Source organism: Rutilus rutilus (assembly GCF_951802725.1).
Source record: "Rutilus rutilus genome assembly, chromosome: 17".
Taxonomy (NCBI): Eukaryota; Metazoa; Chordata; class Actinopteri; order Cypriniformes; family Leuciscidae; genus Rutilus; species Rutilus rutilus.
Window position 1 is genome coordinate 36055936 of NC_140230.1, and position 21895 is coordinate 36077830.

At 38.6% G+C, this 21895-nt stretch overlaps 1 protein-coding gene across 3 annotated transcripts in view; it reads left to right on the plus strand.

The window, feature by feature from the left end:
- rftn1b (raftlin, lipid raft linker 1b) overlaps positions 1 to 16357 on the plus strand; it is a 123141-nt gene extending 106784 nt beyond the window's left edge. For all 3 annotated transcript variants that reach the window (XM_084385488.1, XM_084385487.1, XM_084385489.1), the window contains exons 8-10: positions 876 to 979; positions 7311 to 7386; positions 15798 to 16357. In XM_084385488.1, the coding sequence (XP_084241614.1) occupies positions 876 to 979; positions 7311 to 7386; positions 15798 to 16208 (591 nt within the window). In that variant the 3' untranslated portion in view covers positions 16209 to 16357. The remainder of the gene's footprint in view (positions 1 to 875; positions 980 to 7310; positions 7387 to 15797) is intronic.
- Positions 16358 to 21895: the final 5538 nt, after the last annotated feature.

The window sequence follows — 21895 nt, forward strand, 5'->3', positions numbered from 1 at the left end:
TATTGTTGACAATACACAATCACATATTCGAAACGGGAATGGCCTTAAATAAGAAATGATTCAAGGATTATTTTGCATAGATGTTACATTTCAATCAAACGCCAATGCAATCCTTCTGTGTCCAGAGGCATATATGAGCAATTAGTGTGAGCATCAAATTTCAGTTTTATCTACTTTTTTTCTGTTCATTTAATGGCTCAATTGCTCACTCTTAAGGACAGTCACTTGTCGCCACCTACTGGCTTAATGATGCAAGCTGTGCAAACACAGACAAGCGGAGTAATACAAACAGTGAAAAGTCCCAGTGCTGATACTGGTGAAATATTCGAACACATTTGAGGTCTACAAATATATTTATACAATAATAATGGCAATATATTTAATAGGTGCTTGTGTTGTTAAATTGAGATTATAGTTTCTACTGTCTTTTAGCAATCTCATACCTGCTCTTCCTCTCTCATCTCCATCACCTTCTGATTTATATTAATGATTGATATTATTGACATATATATATTGATTAATACTGTCATATCGGCTACATAATATTATAATGAGAACATCATTATAACTGTGTGCTTGAGACATGGCTTTTAATGTTGAGACTTTCGTTTTTGTAATCAGGCTCTCAAAAATGTGGATTTAGATTTATCAGCGGATATACCGGTTATCGGTATCGGACAAAATGTTCATATCGGTGCATCCCCACAAAAGAGCGAAAGAGGGTGTGTCTAAACAGAGTCACTATATTAAAAATGTCTTCATAAAGACCTACAAATGTAAATTTGGAATACAACGCACGTCTCAAGTCAATTTTGCTACTTAAGTGTGACTTGACTTCGTAGCATTTTTACACAGCAACTGTTTTTTCTTTTCAGGGTTTACAGGTGAAGACAGACTATATTCCCTTGCTGCAATCACTGGCTTCATTCGGATGGAGACTCACTTGTGTGCTGCCTACACCCATCATCAAGACTAACAGGTAGAGACTCCTAGCTAAAATAACTGCCTTAAAGGGGTGGTATAATGGCCTTTTCACCAGATGTAAAATAAGTCTCTGATGTCTCCAGAGTGTGTGTGTGAAGTTTTAGCTCAAAATACCCCACAGATATTTTTATATCGCATGTTAAAATGTCACTTTTTGAGAGTGAGCAAAAAAGCACCGTTTTTGTGCGTGTCCCTTTAAATGCAAATGAGCTGCTGCTCCCGGCACAGTGGGCGGAGCTTCAAGAGCTCGTGTTCTTTTACTTCACACACACATGCACTGAACATTTCAAAAACGTTTAGCCTTTTATGTTCAAACCGGAGTCAGACAATGATGGAGAGACTCGAGAAGAAGTGACAACATGTAGAAGCAACAGGACATTTCTGAATGGTTAGTTGAGGAATTTATGAAGCTGATGTGTAGTTATCTTCTAGTCATTGATTAGCATATTCTGTCATGATAATCTATCGCGTTCCCGGGGGCGGGGTTTATGTAAATTCTAAGGTTAGTGATGTCACTAACCCGGGAGGAATGTCGTGTAGTCTCTACCAGCCGTTTGTTGTGCGTTCAAGTCACTTTCGTCGGAGTAAGATGGCGGTGTACTTTCTCTTAATTAATGACACAAAAATACAGCTACTCTAGTTCTAGAAAATGAAGAACCAAGAAATGTGCATCAGGTGTGCTTTGGTTTTTTTATGTTTTTAAAGCCACTGCAAACTTTATCGTAACATATTACAGTGTTATATTATAATGCCATCATATTCTGGCAGGTAATTATCTTACTTCGCTGTAAATAGAAAAGCCTGACAATATCACTGCTAAATACCTTTCAGTATTGTGGTTTTCCGCCATGTTTCTCAGTCACACGCCTACAACTCGTAAAGATCGGGGCTTGTGTGCGTTCAACTCGTAAATACGATCTATACGGGATGACTTGAACACACCAATAGTGCTCGGGGTATAAAGACCTCTCAGACCTCATCGAGTCAGAACATGACTGTTTGCTCGCCGTAATGAAATGTCAATACCTGCTAACTGATGGTTCCTGTATTAGCAAGTGGAAGCTTCCGGCGATGTCGAACTGAAGTTCACCATGTAATCTCCATCTGTCATACGATCCCGCATCGGCCTTTCTCTCACACGTCAGCTTTCCATCCCTGCTGATTAATTACGGGCCTATTTTAAACTTTCACAAGAAGCCACAACGCAGCTATGTGGCTAATTAATCAAAACGCTGTCCTAGATACAACAGAACCGTCACTTTTCAGTGTCTTGAAAACGGCTGGCCTTGTTTTCCTGGGTGGCGGAAAACAACATGGCAACATGTTACCGGTTTGATGCTAAACCACAGTAATAAAAAATTATTGACATTTAGTATTAAGAGTTTCATATTTTATATTCATTCATATTTTCATGTTCATAATTATTTATTAATAATCATTAAAACCGTATTTGAGTATCACAATTTTAAAACGGTCTCATGCAACGTAGGTTTCGTTTCGTGTGAAAGCATGGCGGAAGGCAGAGTGCTGAAAGAATTTATATGAACAAATTAATTCTATGTCTTTAGAAAAGTTACAAAGACATTTGCTTTCCATCTTCCCTCCGTGTAACGCCTAATAAAGCAGTGTTTATAAGCTTATTGCTGCTTTGCTTACCAATATATCTCTGCTGTTCCATAAGCGCCACCTACTGTCAGAGAGTAGATTTACATTGTCATTCAGCATGTCTGCCGTTATTCGTTCAGACTAATGTGAAAATCGGACCAAATTTTTGTTGTTAAACAGGTAGATGGAAAATAAGCGTTGTAAAAATGTCAACAATTCAGATGTAGAATTGTTTATGGAGCAGATAACAGTAAATGTGTAATGAATCCTACTGGAGGCAAGTTGAAGTGAATTAGTGCTGCACGATTAATCTGATCGCAATCGCGATGTCAAGCCTACGCGATTATATGACGCAAAATGCTGCGATTTTATATTAAATAAACAAATTAGCGCTGTTAACGCAATTAACGCAGCATCTGTTAATTTTTGGCATCCTTTGGCTAGTGTTACATGATCCCGCTCTTATTCATGCAAATGCTTTTAAACCATTCATGCGCGATAAGACAAAAAAGAGCTCGCTGCCTGTGAATGTCCTGACTGTGACACACAGAAAGACTCGCGCTAATATCGTGCGTGCGCACAAAACAGCCCAGAATACAGCTCTCTTTCGAGCCTGAACGAACAATAACACACACAATTATGCCAAAATGTCTTTTTGTCGAGTATCTTCATAACATAAGAGTAGTCTTATGATGAACGTGAAGAGTTGTGACTCGTGAGAGAATGAGGCGTGTGAGATCCGCGTCTCTGACAGCAGCGGCTGCTCTTAAAGGGACAGTACACAGTAGCCACTAATTATATCTGTCGCGAAAGTTAATCAAAGAACAAAGGGAACAGAGAAAAACACTCACTGCTCTTGACTAAAGAACTTTTTTTCTTTAGGCAGATTATCACTAATCTGTGTGTGCATTTATTTTCCTTGAGAACCAAGCAAGTTGACTCATGAAACCATTTGTTTATTATATCGCAATCGCAATATTGACCTCAATTATCGCAATATGACATTTTCCCCAAATCGTGCAGCCCTAAAGTGAACCTAATGCAACTTTAATTCCAGAACACGATCAAACATAAAAACAAAGGCATGAAACTGGAAACTCAGAACAAGAACAAGAACATCCACAGGAAACATTCAATACTAGCCAAAGACACAGAGCAAACATGAGGGCTTAAATACACAGACTAATTACAAGACAATTACCTGTGAACAATGATCAGACGATTAACCAATGACAAGACACACGGCAGGATCACATGACAAACAGGGAATCACATGACAAGACACAGAAACATGACAATAGGCACGAGATTTGCGCAAAACTTTTGCAATTTCTTTCTAAATGTCGACAAAAAACGATTGCGAAATGACGGCGTTTCCATTTACCGATGTAATGCGACTAAAACTCGCGATAAGTAAAATCATTCCAAAAATCATGGCGACGGACGTTAGGTTTATGTACTATATCCCAGCCACTGCACTGGCCATTATTATTAATCAAAGGAGACGTATGTGTGTTTTCCAGTCATTAATGGTGAGGAAAGACCCTTATTATACTGTGAGCGGCTCATATGAGGAGTTTCTGGGTGTTTCTCCCTCATTTCTGCTTCCAGGTCTTGATTGTGGCATTTATTTGAGGTTTAGAATCCAGTATTCCTGTAATTCTTTTGTCTTTTATGAATTTAATAAAGAGCTCAGTCTCGTATTCTGTCCAAACACACCGCGTCGTCTACGTCAGCTGACCTGGAAATGCACAAAAACTGTTTCCATTGCAATTTTTGCGAAATATTTCTTTTTCGAATTGCCTGAAAAACCTCCTCATGCGAGCGGAAAAACTTTTTTGCGATAAATGAGAGTTTTTACGAAATTGACGCGTTTCCATCGGGCGTATTTTCAATTCGCAATTTCAATTTGCGCAATTTGAAGAGTAATGGAAACGCGGCTATAGACAAGAACAAGAAACAAAACCCAAAACGTGACAAAATGCCTATAAATCATAAAAATTTAGGCTAAATTTACAGTATATTTTAACTAGGCCTATACCGTGATAATACTGATAACCGTGATCATTTTGGTCACTATAATGATGATATGAAATTTTCATAGCGTTTTATCTCTAATACTTGCATAATGTCACTAAAATTATCACCAGTATTGGTGAAGCTACTTTAAAACTGTAAATTAATCTACATGATATGTCTAAATGACAAGCAAACTACTGTTTTGAAGAAGTGCACTACTGTTCAAAGTTTAGGGTCAGTGTGATTTTTTTACTGACAGTAATTTCTATTTCAAATCAATGTTGTTTTTTTGAACTTTCAGATTCATCAAAGAATCTTGACACATAAAAATGAAACACAAAAATATGAGGCAGCACAAGAATGCAGATGAGTCTGTTTATCAGCATCTCACATTGATATGCATCACGCCGTACCGAACGCTTGCACATTCATTACATTCAAAAATGCTGAAGTTACCGTTCAATTAAGCCCTTAATGACGGGGATTGTCGTGTGCCGTAGTTTGGATGCTGGCGAGACTGAAGACCAGAGCTGTAATTTCACCGTCCCACTCGTTTACATTTTAATGGACTTGAGGCTTGCAGGAATCCAGCTTTTCTCTTTGATTTAAGCAGGAAACACTTGAATAAATATACAGTTCCTTGACAAGCAAGAAAATGGGAAGTGGGAGAGAAAAAAAAAAAAATCAAAGCAGGGACGATTTAGACGTTTGGTATTGATTGCAAGCTTATGCCAGAGATGCAGAGGCACGTTTGAATCATTCGTGGCAGAATCGTAAAGAGAAACAGAGAGCGTGAGAAAGATCGAGAGTGTTTAGTAACACATCTCCATCTTCCCTGAAGATTAAACGGCTTAACCGAACTGTGTTTTATCAACTTTTTAAACGTGCGTTCACCCCCAAAACTGCTAAACTCACCACCACACTCGATGATGTGCAGCTTCCTTCTCTACATTAGCCCTGGCAAGACGGCAAGAAAGAGAGATTTAGTCATCACAGGATTTCACAAAACAGATATGTTATTTTGCTCATCCCTTTCTATGCCGGATGTTCCCACAGCGCTCACGGCTAAAAAATTTAAGAAGATCTCCGGGGGGGGGGGTTTCTTGCACCATCCAGCATTATTGGAGCTATAAATACAAGATAAGATGCTGAATAAACAAGCGCACTCTCATAAACAAGAAGCGGCTGCTATGCAAAATGTTGCATATCTGGAACAAACAACTTAAACTAGCTGGTGTAGATGACCTTTGAGTTTGTCTCGTCATGCTATGCAACAAGAAGCATATCTTTTTGTCTTAAAGTCCCCCTGTGGTGAAAACCAAGTGTTGTTTATGTGTCTATGTGGTGTTTTTAATGCGCTTTAAGACAAACCATGTGTAAATTCATAAGTCGACACCATTGCTGAGTATTTCCTCCTTAAAACTGCAGTGAACCAAAGACAGTCTCAAAAACACGCTTTGAAATCGCTGGTGTTTCTGACGTCACAAACTACCTTGTAACCAATCAGATCAACGTGTGATCGTCAACCAGTGGATCTCTGAGCTGAGTGAGTGAGTGGAGGCGGGGCTCATTTGCATATTCATAGAACCGCGCATACTAAATGAGGCGAGAGTGTCGAGTTACTACATTCAAGATATTTTAAAGCATTTTTCTGTGTGTTTTTGTATTTAAATATGTGATTTTGGTGATCAAAGATTAATTTTAAGGGATGAAATTATTGACTACTGGGGGATTTTAAAAATCGCCATAATACCATAGAAATACATAATGGGAAAAATAGTAATACAATGTTTGTTTTTCTTTTTTTAACAAATTTTTTTTTATTTAGTTGTTTAATTTTTAAAATGTATATTTAGTCTTTTTTTTATTGTTGTGTTTCCCATTTTGGAATTAATGTATTAAATTTAGTGTTTTCGACGTATATATATATATATATATATATATATATATATATATATATATATATATATATATATGCATTACAAATTAACAAGAAATCTAATATTCAGAATTTTATTTTATAGGCATGAAGAATTTTTTCTCAAGGAAAAACATTAAAATATGTGATTTTGGTGATCAAAGATGAGTTTTAAAGGAGAAAATGATTGAGTACAGGGGGACTTTAAAAAATATATATATATTTGCACTGAAAATATCAGTTAATTATTTTTAGTTTTTATGTAAATTAATATAATCTAGTTGGATATGATGCAAATATTTACTTTTAGCAAACGGCCCTCAGTCAAGTTAGATTTTTGGCCCTTCATATTAAAAAGTTTGGCAACCTTCCTATTTTAAGGAATATCACGCAATTTTTCTTTCATGTTTTAATTCCAATGTTAAACTTCTGTGCCGAACTTTAGAAGGAATTTTTCATTTTTATTTGAAAACATGTAATTTTTGTGATTTAATTTGTTGATGTTGAACAAGTGTTTTTTACATCGTACGTTTCATTATTTCAATTAATTAGACATGCTTTTTGATTACTAACATTTAATTTAACCAGTAGAACAGAATCCAGAAAAAAAAAAAATGTAATGGAAGGGGGAAAAAAGTAATCCAGAAAAATGTAAAGGTAAAAAATGACATTTGGGGAAAATAAAATAGAGGGGCCCTAGACCCGGACCAAGCAGTGTGACTGTAGTGTAATCACATCTAGCTCTCTCACTCTCTCACGAGTCTGCTTCTTCTCTCTCATCCAGTGATGGAAGTTTGGCCACCAAACAGATCGTTTTCCTCCAGAGGCCGATGTTGCCTCGCAAGAAGAAAGAATCCAAGGTGAGTGAACTCTTATTCCAGACGCATTACTGACATACTGCTGTCAGACTCACACACACACACACACACACACACACACACACACACACACACACACACACACACACACACACACACACACACACACACACACACACACACACACTCACTCACACACACACACTCTCACATACTCACACACTCACACTCTCAAACACACACACACACACACACACACACACACACACACACTCACTCACACACACACACACACACACACACACACACACACACACACACTCACTCACACACACACACACACACACACACAGACACTCTCTCTCTCTCAAATACACACACACACACACACTCACTCACTCACACACTCTCACATACTCACACACAAACACTCTCAAACACACACACACACACACACACACACACACTCACTCACACACACACACACACACACACACACACACACACACTCACTCACTCACACACACACACACACTCACTCACACACACTCACTCTCACACACACACTCACACATACTCACACACTCTCAAACACAGACACTCACTCTCTCACACACACACACTCAAACACACACGCTCTCAAACACACACACACTCACTCTCACACACACACACACACACACTCAAACACACACGCTCTCTCAAACACACACACACACACACAGACACTCTCTCTCTCTCAAATACACACACACACACACACACACTCACACGCACACTCTCAAACACACACACACACACATACACACACACACACACACACACACACACACACTCACTCACACACACACTCACTCACGCTCACTCACTCACACTCACACACACACTCACACACACACACACACACTCACACACACACTCGCTCACACACACACACACACACACACACACACACACACACACACACACACACACACACACACACTCGCTCACACACACACTCGCTCACACTCACTCACACACACTGCCCGGCTGAGACATGCACGTATAGTGTGTGTTCGCAGTGTTTTTACAGGGTTCAGGCGTTTCATTAAATCACCACATAAAATGGGGCAAAAAAGCACAAGACGCTTGAACAGAATAATGCATAATTTAAACAAAGATTTATCTCCATGCCACTTCAAAGAACACCGGAGCGAGTGTGTGTGTGTAGTGGGTGTTACTTTGCCTGAAGATATTTATTTACATGGCAGTGTTGTCTTTAAAAAAAAAAAATTATTATTATTTTTTGGACGAAAGGGCCAATGCAGACGCGCTGTGCTAAGCTTGTCAGATTCATACGCAGTTCAATTCATATTCACAAGCATAACAAACTGAAGACGAGAATCTAAACTTTTTCCAAAAACAAAAATGTCACATGGCATGCAAGAGCTTCGGGTCCCACGATGCATCTCACTGAGGAATCCACAGATACCAGTTTAACATTCAGCGTCTTCATAAGTGCAAGACAGCAATAATCATGTTTTGAACGCTTTTATAAATCACAATGATCTGTGGTTTACTATACTTTGAAAATCAGACAAAAATACAAAGACTGTGTTTCGTGGCTTCAGAGAGGGAAAAGAACTACAATCCCATGAAGCATTGCGAACAGTAACATCGAGTTAAAAATGATAGAGAAATATCAAACTATGCATTTAAAAATGTTGATTATATATACATAAACAATGTATTGCAAAATGTATTGCAAAATATGCATTGAAATATAGTTTGAGAGCGAAGGAATATCGACTTGATTCCGTCATTCGCAGTGCTTCATGGGAGTGGGCGGAGCTAAATAGCTCTTTTGGCAAGTTTTGCTTGTTTCGGCTCTCTGATTGGTGGAATTTTCTGTACAGCATTATGGGTAATGTAGTTTTTCACCTATAATTCCGCTGTTTACTCTAAAACTAAGGTGAAAACATGCCGGCTGACGGCTTCAACAAAAGCAATAACCATTGATTAACAACCTCGTAGCTCACAGTAGGGCTGACTTTAGCAGTTTATGAGTTATTGTTGAAAAAACTAAATTCAAATATAGAGAAAATGAATGGAGTTTTCTCCATCTATTATCATACACTCACACACACACACACAGTATACAGAGAGAGAGGTTATGGTGGAGCATGAAAGGCTTTTTGACACTTACTTCACACCGTACAGTCGGTGGCGGGTCCAGACTCGACTCATTCTCGGGTGGCGTGACCAAAGTTCTGTCACTGTTGATGTCCGGTTTTTCAAACACAGTGTTATTATATGAAGCACCTGTTGACTAATCTGGTTTCAGACAGTTTTCCGACACAGCAAAACGCGACGTGTAATCATTTATTTCACGGCTCTCTGGACTTGAGTTTGATTAATCAATCGCGGCATCCAACGGTCTTGTGTCCATAGCAACGCCGTCGCCGTCATCTGCTCTCTCCCGCTAACTGAAATTGGCGCCACTTTTGCGTCTTTCGCGCGCCTCACTCTCTTACATACACACGTGACGCAACTAGCGCCATCTTGCGTCTCGGTTATCGATTACAGTAAAAATCACCTCAGGCCAGGGAACTTGAGAATTAATATTACTGGAATATTTTTGCAGTGCTTTTAGTCTGGTTAGTAGGCTGAATGGTTTGTACATTGTGATGGACTGTTATTTCTTTGATTTTTAAGATAATTTAGGCTGCAGGTAGATCATTTCAATTTAAATAAATATTAACTAGATAAATTATTGCCCTCTGAGAGGAAATTATTTTCCCCATTGGGTTCATGCATAACACAAACACACAATATATATATATATATAAAACCCGATCGGAGCCAAACAAGTGCAGAAATGTTCTTTAGAGTCTGTATATCAATAATTATCGAAAAAAAGTGGAAATTTCCTTTCACGGTCGCTAGGAGACGCAAAATTATTGTTGTGGGAGGAGCCTATTTTACTAAAATGGCTATAACTCGAGAAGTAAATGACCTGCCTTCACCAATCTCGATACACATGTGTAGGAGGTCAGTCTGGGGTCACAAAAAAAAAAAAAAAAAATCGCGTCGATTGGCCACATGGTGGCGCTATAACACTAAAAAAACATATAAACACCTGACTGTTTGTCCGATTGACTTGAAATTTGGTATGCAGTGTCTTTGTCCAAGGTGCCATGTATGTCTAAAAGGATATTGGCGTATCTCAAAAAACATGGCCGCCCTTGGCCAATGAAGTTTGACCACCTATTAGACAAGGTTAATGGAGTCCGATCGGAACGAAACTCAGTGGGCATGTTTGGCTCAAGGCCATAGAGGTCAGTAAGAATTTTGAAAGAAATCGGCCACTAGTTGGCGCTAACGAGTTTTAAGGCTCTGTAATCACGTGGTGTTACAAATTTAATCAGAAAATGCACATCATTTGATAGATCTCCTCATGCTGAACAACTTTGCCTCTAGAACCATTGCTGTCAATCAAACCGTTCATTAAATATTCGCGAACATGTTAAAAACCTACTTTTGCGAACTAGTCCCTGGTTTTTTGCCCGATCGGAACCAAACCAGTCTAGGACAATTCTCTGGACTCTCTAGATCAATAATTATCGGGGAAAAAGTTGAACTTTTGCATTTGGATGGCTGTAATAGGGTCATTTAGAAAAGGGGCGTGACAAAACATACTCAAAAGCCTATAAATCCTAAACGAAAACTCAGAACTTCACAATAATTGGTGAGCATATGTGACATAACATCATTAACAAGCATGCAAAATTTTATGGAGATCGGACCATAGGTGGCGCTATAACTGTTAAACAGCTTTATGTTGGCCATCTTGGATTGATGATCCAAGATGGCGGCGCGAGTACATCGCGAGGCTCGCGGTCTCTCCAGATTCTGTAATTTAGCAGTATTTTTCTTGCTCATTTCGGGTCTGTTCGTCCAGAACAGTTGTGCCTTAACATCGTACACCCAAGGTGAGCTTTTGGATATTGGTTTGCGAATTTCCGACAGTTTTATGGACAACCTTCGACTCCTTCCTGAGATCGCCAGATCACCCGAGGCTATGCACTCTGCCCGGCCGGGCGGAAGTGCTCGCAGGCGCCGGCGAGATCGTAAACAAAGGCGGGGGAAGCGCGGAGGACTAAGAGCTAAGCTAAAGCTAACACCACACCGGCTCTCTTTACCCAGCATTTTCCTTGCCAATGTACGGTCGCTGTTGAACAAAATGGAGGAGATTCGACTCAACATCACATACAGCAAGAGACTTTTGAACTGTAATGTTCTAATTTTCACGGAAACATGGTTAAACAGCGGAATACCGGACAACGCTATTGAGCTAGCGGGACGCCATACATTCCGGGCGGATAGAACATTAGATGGCTCCGGTAAGACCAGAGGTGGTGGATTGTGCATTTACATTAACAAAGCTTGGTGCACAAACTCTGCTATTGTTGGGAGACATTGTTCAGCTAACCTTGAGTTTCTCATGGTTAAATGTAGACCGTTTTATCTACCGCGGGAGTTCACTTCCACTATTATAACTGCAGCCTATATTCCCCCGGATGCTGATGCCAAGTTTGCTATGAAAGAACTTCACGCAGCCATCAGTAAACAACAGACCGTTCACCCGGAAGCTGCGTTTATTGTTGCGGGTGATTTTAATCATTCAAACTTAAAGTCAGTGCTACCGAAATTTCACCAGCATGTTTCCTGTCACACCAGAGGAAACAAAACCTTAGACCATGTTTACACAAACATGGCTGAAGCTTACGTCGCGACACCCCTCCCCCACTTGGGACAGTCAGATCACCTTTCTTTGTTCCTCACCCCCAAATATGCACCTCTGATCAATCGCGTGAAGCCATCAGTGAAGACCATCAAGGTGTGGCCTGCGGGGGCAGATTTCTCACTCCAGGAAAGGTTTCTACACACAGACTGGAGTATGTTTGCTTCTCAAGCCACCAGTGGCTCTCACACGGACATTGACTGCTACACCTCCTCTGTACTGGATTATATTAATACCACCATTGACAGTGTTACAACCCAGAAGCAGATCACCACATACCCAAATCAGAAGCCATGGATGAACAGGGAAGTGCGACTCCTATTGAAGACACGCAATACTGCCTTCAGATCAGGAGATGCACAAGCCTATAGCACATCCAGAGCAAATCTGAAAAGGGGCATCAAAGAGGCCAAGCACTGCTACAAGCTTAAGATAGAGGGACACTTTTCCAACGCTGACCCTCGGCGCATGTGGCAGGGCATTCAGGCCATCAGTGACTACAAACCCTCTCACTCCACCCCCGCAGCCACTGATGTCAACTTCCTGAACGAGCTAAATGACTTTTATGCTCGCTTTGAAAGAGACAACAGAGAAACTGCCACCAAGCTCAAATCCTCAGCTGACCACCCACCGATCACACTCTCCTCCACAGATGTCTGCAATGCACTGAGCAGGATCAGCGCGCACAAGGCTGCTGGACCAGACAACATCCCTGGACGCGTACTCAGGGCATGTGCGGAGCAGCTCGCTGGGGTTTTTACAGACATTTTCAACCTGTCTCTTGCCCAAGCAACTGTACCAACATGCTTTAAATGCACTTCCATTGTGCCAGTGCCAAAACACTCCAGCCCGAAGTGCCTTAATGACTACCGCCCTGTAGCACTCACACCCATCGTAATGAAGTGCTTTGAGCGGCTGGTCCTGGCACACCTAAAAGACTCTCTACCATCCACATTGGACTCACACCAGTTTGCCTACCGTAGCAATAGGAGCACAGAGGATGCAGTCTCCATGGCACTGCACTCTGTGCTCACACATCTGGACAATAAGAACACTTATGCACGCATGCTGTTTGTTGACTTCAGCTCAGCATTCAACACTGTCATCCCAACTAAGTTAATAGCCAAACTTGGAGACCTGGGCTTCAACACCTCCATGTGCAACTGGATTTTGGACTTCTTGACCAACAGACCCCAGAATGTTCGATCAGGCTCCAACTGCTCCACATCCATCACACTCAACACTGGTGTACCACAGGGCTGTGTGCTAAGCCCGTTCCTCTACTCCCTCTTCACCTCCGACTGCAAGCCTGTGTACGGATCTAATTCCATCGTCAAGTTTGCGGACGACACTACGGTGATTGGTCTCATCAGCAACAACGATGAGACTGCCTATAGGGAGGAGATCAAGCACCTGGCCACATGGTGCACCGAAAATAACCAGCTCCTCAACACCACCAAAACGAAGGAGCTCATCGTGGACTTCAGGAAAGTGTCAAGAGGCACACACGACACCATCCACATCAATGGAATGGCTGTTGAGCGTGTCTCCAGTTTCAAGTTCCTGGGGATCCACATCTCGGCGGACATGACCTGGACAACCAACACCTCCAGCCTGGTCAAGAAGGCTCACCAGCGCCTTTTCTTCCTGAGGACACTGAGGAAGAATCAGCTTTCCTCCACTATCCTGGTGAACTTCTATCGCTGTGCAATAGAAAGCATCCTGACCAACTGTGCTACAGTGTGGTATGGGAGCTGTTCTGTTGCAGAGCGCAAGGCACTGCAGCGGGTGGTGAAAACCGCCCAGCGCATCACTGGGACTCCACTACCTGCCATCGAGCACATCCAGAGGAAACGCTGTCTGCATCGAGCTCGCAGCATCCTTAAGGACTCCTCTCACCCAGCCCACAGACTGTTTTCTCTCCTGCCCTCCGGCAGGCGTTTCAGGTGCCTCCGGACCAGGACCAGCAGACTAAAGAACAGTTTTTTCCCCAGAGCTGTCTCTTTATTAAACTCTAACCCTCATTGATCCCACTCCCCTCATATACTGATTGACTCTCCTCTCCCTCCTCACACCTGCCTCCATTTTGTTATTTGCAATACTATAATGTTCATTTGCACTGCTGACTGTTATTACAGTAACATTACATTTATTCATTTTAGCTGACGCTTTTATCCAAAGCGACTTACAATTGCTATATATGTCAGAGGTCGCACGCCTCTGGAGCAACTAGGGGTTAAGTGTCTTGCTCAGGGACACATTGGTGTCTCACAGTGGATTCGAACCCGGGTCTCTCACACCAAAGGCATGTGTCTTATCCATTGCGCCACACCACCCCATGTCAACAACTGTTTACATATGCATCTTGCACTACTACCTTGACTGGAATATGCTCAATTTGCACTGCCGACTGTTTATTTACAGTACCGACTGTTTATATATACATTGCAATATCGTACCTTAACTGTAATATGCAATTACTTTCCACTGCACTTTCACTCGGATAGCTTCTGTCCAAACTTTATTTGCACTACTTTAAATCCATTGTTATACTGCTCATTAGCCTAACTTATACATATATCTATTTGTTAAATTCTGTTTATAGTAATAGCCATCTGTATATTATGCTCACATTCTGTTTATAGTAACAGCCATCTGTATATATATTCATAGTACATATCTATCTGTAAAATTCTGTTTATAGTAACAGCCATCTGTATATTATATTCAGTACATATCTATCTGTAAACATTCTGTTTATAGTAATAGCCATCTGTATATTATTATATTCAGTACATATCTAGCTGTAAACTCTGTTCACAGTAATAGTTATCTGTATATTATATTCATAGGACAATCTATCTGTAAATTTTTGTTTATAATAGTATTCAACTCTATATTTATTCAGTACATATCCATGTTCTGCACTTATGGAACCACTGTATATCCTGCACTTGCTGCTATTGCACTTCTGGTTAGACCTAAACTGCATTTCGTTGCCTTGTACCTGTACTTGTGTAATGACAATAAAGTTGAATCTAATCTAATCTAATCTAATGTGTGTGTGTGTGTGTGTTTATTTATAAGAATTTCAATTTTAATTTAAAATTAATTTAGCAAAATGAAATTAAATATACAGTATGTATAATTCATGATTTCATTTTTACTGCTAAATAACTAAACTCAGCAATAAAAATAAAATGTTTTTTTTTTTTTTTTTAAACACAACATGATATATATATATATATGATTTGTAATAAATATTACCTATTATTTATATTATATATTATGGTATATATAAACTAAAATGTATGATTTCATTTTATAAATGTATAAAAAAGTAGATATATTACATTTTGCAGTTTTTTTAATGAATTATAAAATAATTAATACATTTAAATAAATATTTTTAAAAAAAATCTACAAAAAATAGGCAATCAGAATTTTGATATAAATAGTGTGCATAAATTGTACCTTTTTTTTTTTTGATCATGGAAGCAGTGATTCATAAAATGATGATAAAATAGCCTAATGGTAAAGCATTATAACCAAGCACACTTTTTAAAGAGGCAATGCGTGAAATATGTATCTGTATTTTAGGACTATCTCATTATCTTTTTATTAAAAAAAAAGTTTTAAAACTCTCTTTCGACATTGTCTATTTCAGAAAGTCATCTTTAAAGCACGGAACAAGTCCAACAAGAACTCCGTCAAAGACGCACCAAAGAACAAGAAGAAGAAAGAGAAAGAGACAAGTGATCAAAAGAGCAGCGACGGAGCCGAGAAGAGCGCAGAAGACACGAACACAAGCCTGAACGAGCGGCGGGGGGAAAACCTGAATAATGAGGCTGAAGTGCAGAGAGAACCGGGAGAGGAAGGGAATGAGACAGAGGCGACAGGAAGTGATGTCACAGCTGGCGGGGAGAAACAGGAAGCAGGAAGTAGCGAAAGAGATGGAAACGCTGAGGTAAACGAGAGTAGTGTGCAAACTGAAGCTGAAATGGGGTCGGATAAAGACACGGGACGACAGGAAGAGGAAGTGGACAAACAGGAAGATGGCTCAGCCAATCAGGATTGAGGATGCGCTCAACACACCTGGCCAATGGAAGTGGGCCTTTATGAATGTTAAAATGCTATATACCTTGCAAAAAAAAAAAAATCTCTCAATATTTTGTCTTGTCCAGTATCTAAACATCCCTAAAACAAGATCAATTCAAAAGGGATTATACCGTCGCCGCCTTACATTATTTAAGTACACTCAACTTGGATGTTTAAGTCATTTCAACTTAAATTACATTGAAAATGTAAAAAATTCTAAATGAGTTAAAGCAATGTAAAAACATATGTTATCATAACTTTTTTAGGGCTGGACAACAAGCGATTAATCACATCCATTTGTGTTCGCATAATATATTGTATATTTATTTTGTATATATAAATACACACATATTTCAGAAATATTTGCATGTATATAAATGTATACATAATTTATATTATATATAAATATAAATATTTTATATATAAATAACACATTTTTCTTAAATATATACATGCATATGTGTGTGTATTTATAAATACAAAATACACTGTATTATACACATATATTATGCAAACTAATGCGATTAATCGTTCCCCACTGCCTAGCATTAATCATTTTACTTGCCAATGCAGTAGGAAAAAATAAACGTCATAATATCTTGTTTTAATAATGTTTAGATACCCAAGACAGAGACAAAACTACTGTTGACGTGGTGAAGCTTAGAGTTTCAGACTGTCACGCAAAACACCTCTCGACCAATACTGAACGTTTAACTCTGGCGATAGCATCTCTAAACGAGCCGAAGGACTCCGGGATCCTGGAAGAGGGAGGACAGATGGGAAGAGATTGCTATCGGTAAATGCACTGGATGGGAAAACCACATTAATATTTAGTCGATGAGCCCAGAGGGACTCGAGGATACAGTTGCGAGAAGCAATCTATTGTGATGTATATGGTGCATTTGTTTGTGTATGTTTTTGTTTACATTTATATTAATATTTCATGTCACCGTCCAAAACAAAAAGGTCAGATTCTCTACATTTTTAAGAGAAACATACTGGGAATATTGCTGTTAAAGTTTGTTGGGGGCTTTTTGTAAGTTTGTTCGTTAACTTTCTGGTTTAAAGGAATAAGTTCAAAAATCTGTCATCATTTATTCACACTCATGTTGTTCCAAACCTAGTCATAATTATGAGATTTGACATTCTAAGTTATAGTTTTGAGATAAAATGTTGAAGTTATCACATGCACGAATTATAGTAAAATTCCATCAACTTGAATTGAATAATCCTTACATTTTCATATTAGGAATTAATATGCATTAATTAGGAACAACTAGAGCTTAATAAAACATTTTATGTAAATCTTAATGGAATTAAAGAATAGACCATTTCGTTTATGTGATTCATATTCATAAAAAACAAAACAATGAAATGATGTTAAAATTTATGAATATGAATCGCATAAACTAAATGGTCTATTCTTTTATTCCATTAATATTTAAACCAAATTTTTTATTAAGCCTAAGTTTTTTTTTTTTGTAAATTTAAATTCTATGAATAATATGTAACGATGGTTCAATTCAATTTGATGGAATTTTACTATACAATTCAAATTCGTAAATCTTAATAAAAATCTTTATTTTTTATTTTTTTTAAGTGTACTAAGTCATAATTATGAGGGGGGAAAATCTGACATAAATTATTTATTTTTTTCTTATGTGGCCATAATCCACACACACATAAATATATTATTTTACCCTGTATTTGTGCGTACACTATATTTTTATGCTTATTAGAATATTGCATTGTTTTCTTAGCCACAAGATAAATTAATAAATCATCCACTGAATGTCTGTGCAACAAATGGTGATTAAATGATGACAGAATCATCATCGTTTAGGATGAATTATTCCTTTTAACAGAGGCAGATGGTGTAACAAGCTTGAGATTCGGTCCAGTTGGGCTTCACTTCACTTCTGCACTGAGACAAGCTGCTATAGCAAATGTTTTCAGTATTTCTCTGAAAGCAATGAAGCATCACAAGTGATTTAGATTTTTCCCTGCTTTAGTTTAAGCAGCTTTTCCTTGTGTTAGAAACAGCAGAAGGCGTGTTTATACGCACATTAACTCACTGACACTTGCTAATGTTCACCTCATGATGTTCATTCTGACCCGTGATCCTGATCCTGATCCAGATCCTGATCCAGTCCGTGTTTTAAAACTGACACCGATTTTCTTTTCTTTTCTTTACTAATTCATCAACATGAAATCAAAATGAACCATAGGCCTGCTTAAAATAGCAAGAGCGCGATGTGGCACAAGTGTGCATTGACCAAAATGAAACAAGAAATGGTTAAAACATTGCACAGAATTTATAAAGATACTGACAGTTTCTATTCTGAAAATTGCATGGGGCGAAAATCCATGAGTGAAACTTCACCGTGTTTCAGACCGCCGTCAATTCTCAATTTGCATGAGAAAATAAGTGGATATACGTGGAGATAATCCACAACAGAAGGTTGTGATGCAGGATAGAGGGGTTATTTCATGACAATGATGTTATTAGCCTGATCATCTGGGATGTTTCAGATTTAAAGCGAGCAACAGAAAAGCAGGACGACGGCTTTTATTAATGAGGTGAACATAGCAGAAATCACATCCCATAATCCAACTCAATCACAAGAATATGTGTTCAGACAGAACGCATTATCCTGTCTGAGTCGCGGTTTGGGGTTTTCATTATTAAAAATGAACAAAAAGGCTGTGTGTTAAAGAAAAAATGTTCATTGCTTATTATATTCATCCTATTATATAATACAGAAGTCACTTTAAAACCAATCAGCTTTCTGTTGGTCAACGCAAAATCGTTCGCTCCCCTGTGAAATTCTTGATCTGAAATTACAGTTCTATGGAAAGATAATTGCGACTTTTTATCTCACAATTCCGAGTTTAAATAAACTCGCAATTCTGACTTTATTTCTCGCAATTCTGACTTTTTATCTCGCAATTCTGACTTTATATCTCGCAATTCTGACTTTATATCTCGCAATTCTGACTATAACTCGCAATTCTGACTATATCTCGCAATTCTGACTTTTTATCTCGCAATTCTGACTTTTTCTCGCAATTCTGACTTTATTTCTCGCAATTGACTTTTTATCTCGCAATTCTGACTTTATTTCTCGCAATTCTGACTTTATATCTCGCAATTCTGACTATAACTCGCAATTCTGACTATATCTCGCAATTCTGACTTTTTATCTCGCAATTCTGACTTTTTCTCGCAATTCTGACTTTATTTCTCGCAATTGACTTTATATCTCACAATTCTGACTTTATTTCTCGCAATTCTGACTTTATTTCTCGCAATTCTGACTTTTTATCTCGTAATTCTGACTTTATATCTCGCAATTCTGACTTTTTATCTCGCAATTCTGACTATATCTCGCAATTCTGACTTTTAATCTCGCAATTCTGACTTTATATCTCGCAATTCTGACTTTTTATCTCGCAATTCTGACTTTTTATCTCGCAATTCGGACTTTTTATCTCGCAATTCGGACTTTATTTCCTCACAATTGCCAGTTTACATCGTGTGATAGGCCTATAAAGTCGTAATTGTGTCGCAATTGCGAGAAAAAAGTCGTAATTGCGAGTTTATTTCTCACAATTCTGACTTTATATCACATGATGTAAACTCGCAATTGTGAGGAAAAAAAGTCAGAATTGTGAGATAAAAAGTTGCACTTACCTTTTCTTTCTTTTTTCATTCTGTGGCGGAAACAAGTTTCCATACAATTCACCCTTAATCAGACTTAATGTCATTACATTAGTTAAAATATAAAACGAACGGCATTTACTTGAAAATAATAAGAGTGCAAGCACACATTAAAAGAAAAGAAAAACATTGCACAAAAAGTTCTAAACCACTTTCTGGTTATCAAATGTTTAGCCTGTACATCAAATAATCTGCATTAGTCGGCATCATCAAACGCTATTGTGTCGTAGCGAGTGAAACGCTTCTGGAACGAAAGCAAATGTGGGCGGGGCTTGATTTTGTCTGAGGGGAATTTATTGGATGGTTGTGGTTTGCTATTGGCTGATCTCATGTGAGTGACAGGTTATAGCCCCGCCCTCGTCATCAGAGAAGAGAGACCAGGGGAAGTTATTCAAGATTACCAACATGAATTTAACACAGTTATGATGTGCACAGACAAAAAAAATTCTAGGCTAATAATTAATATTCCATTTAAAAATAAGAATAGTCAATTTTGATATCTCAGTCATTTTGATTTCATGTTAACACTGTCCACCTCACCTGAGCTGCATATGTGTTTTCCATGAAGTCAGCATTGTTGTGTTGGCATCTGGTTGTATTTATAATCTGGTATGGCAGTGTCAGGGTTTTTCCAGTGTGTGTGTGTGTGTGTGTGTGTGTGTGTGTGGTTCTGCATTAGCTCTTATGGCCAGCGGGCTCACGTTTAAAATCATAATGGCTTTTCCGCTCCGTCCTCCTGCTGGGAGAAACATCTCAAACTCGACGTCTCTCGTGATCATATGCGCTTTAAAGACGTTCACTTGGTTTCCTTGCATGTCTTGTTTTCAGAGCGGCTTCTGACACACTGTCATTATAATTGTGCTTTTGTCACAGCGCTGTTGTTCGACTGCAGCTGGAGGGGAAAGGCCTTGTTTATTCTTTTAATACATCAGACACATTCAGCAGAGACAAAGACATTTTCAACACATGCACTCAGAAGAAAAGGCTCTGTATACATCACTCTAACAAATGCCGGGTTGTTTCAACCCATGTTTGGGTCAAATACGGACTAACCCAACCGTTCGGTTTCAAAATTGTGGCCCTGGATCACAAAACCAGTCTCGAGTCGCACGGGTATATCTGTGGCAACAGATAAAAACACATTGTATGGGTCAAAATTATCGATCTAATTAAAAATCATTAGGATATTAAGTAAAGATCATGTTCCATGAAGATATTTAGTAAATTTCCTACCGTAAATATATCAAAAATGTATTTTGGTGAGTGAATGCAGCACAATCGCCAACATAAATGAACAACTTTAAAGGAGATTTTCTCAATGTTTCGATTTTTTGCACCCTCAGATTCCAGATTTGCAATAGTTGCATCTCGGCCAAATATTGTCCTATCCTAACAATACATAACACCATATATCAATGGAAAGCTTATTTATTCAGCTTTCAAATTATGTATAAATCTCAATTTGTGGTCCAGGGTCACAATTTAATTAAAAAGTGTAAACCAATTGTCGGGTTTGTCCATATTTGACCCAAACATGAGTTGAAACAACCCAGCATTTTTTTAGTGTGTAGAAGCTTAAAGGGTTCCGTCATTAAATCAATTTATTTTTAATTTCGTAAACATACTTTAAATCGCAAGAATAAAAATGTAATGCGTCATGCAATAATTTAAGATATTTCTCCTTATATTGCACCATTTTAGCAGCGAGTCAAGAACCCAGAGCCTTTTTTTACGAGTGTGTTGAATCTCACACACACATATTTTTCAAGCATTTATTTTTCTGCATATCACAAGGCCAATGTGGAATCTACGCACGTTTTGAGGTGGTAAAATCCACAGAAATGAGATTAAAACATGGTCAGATGTGTTAAAGCAGAGCTGAGAGTTATATATACATTATTTGTATTTATTTTTATGAATAAAGGAAGAGTTTGTGAATGCCGGGC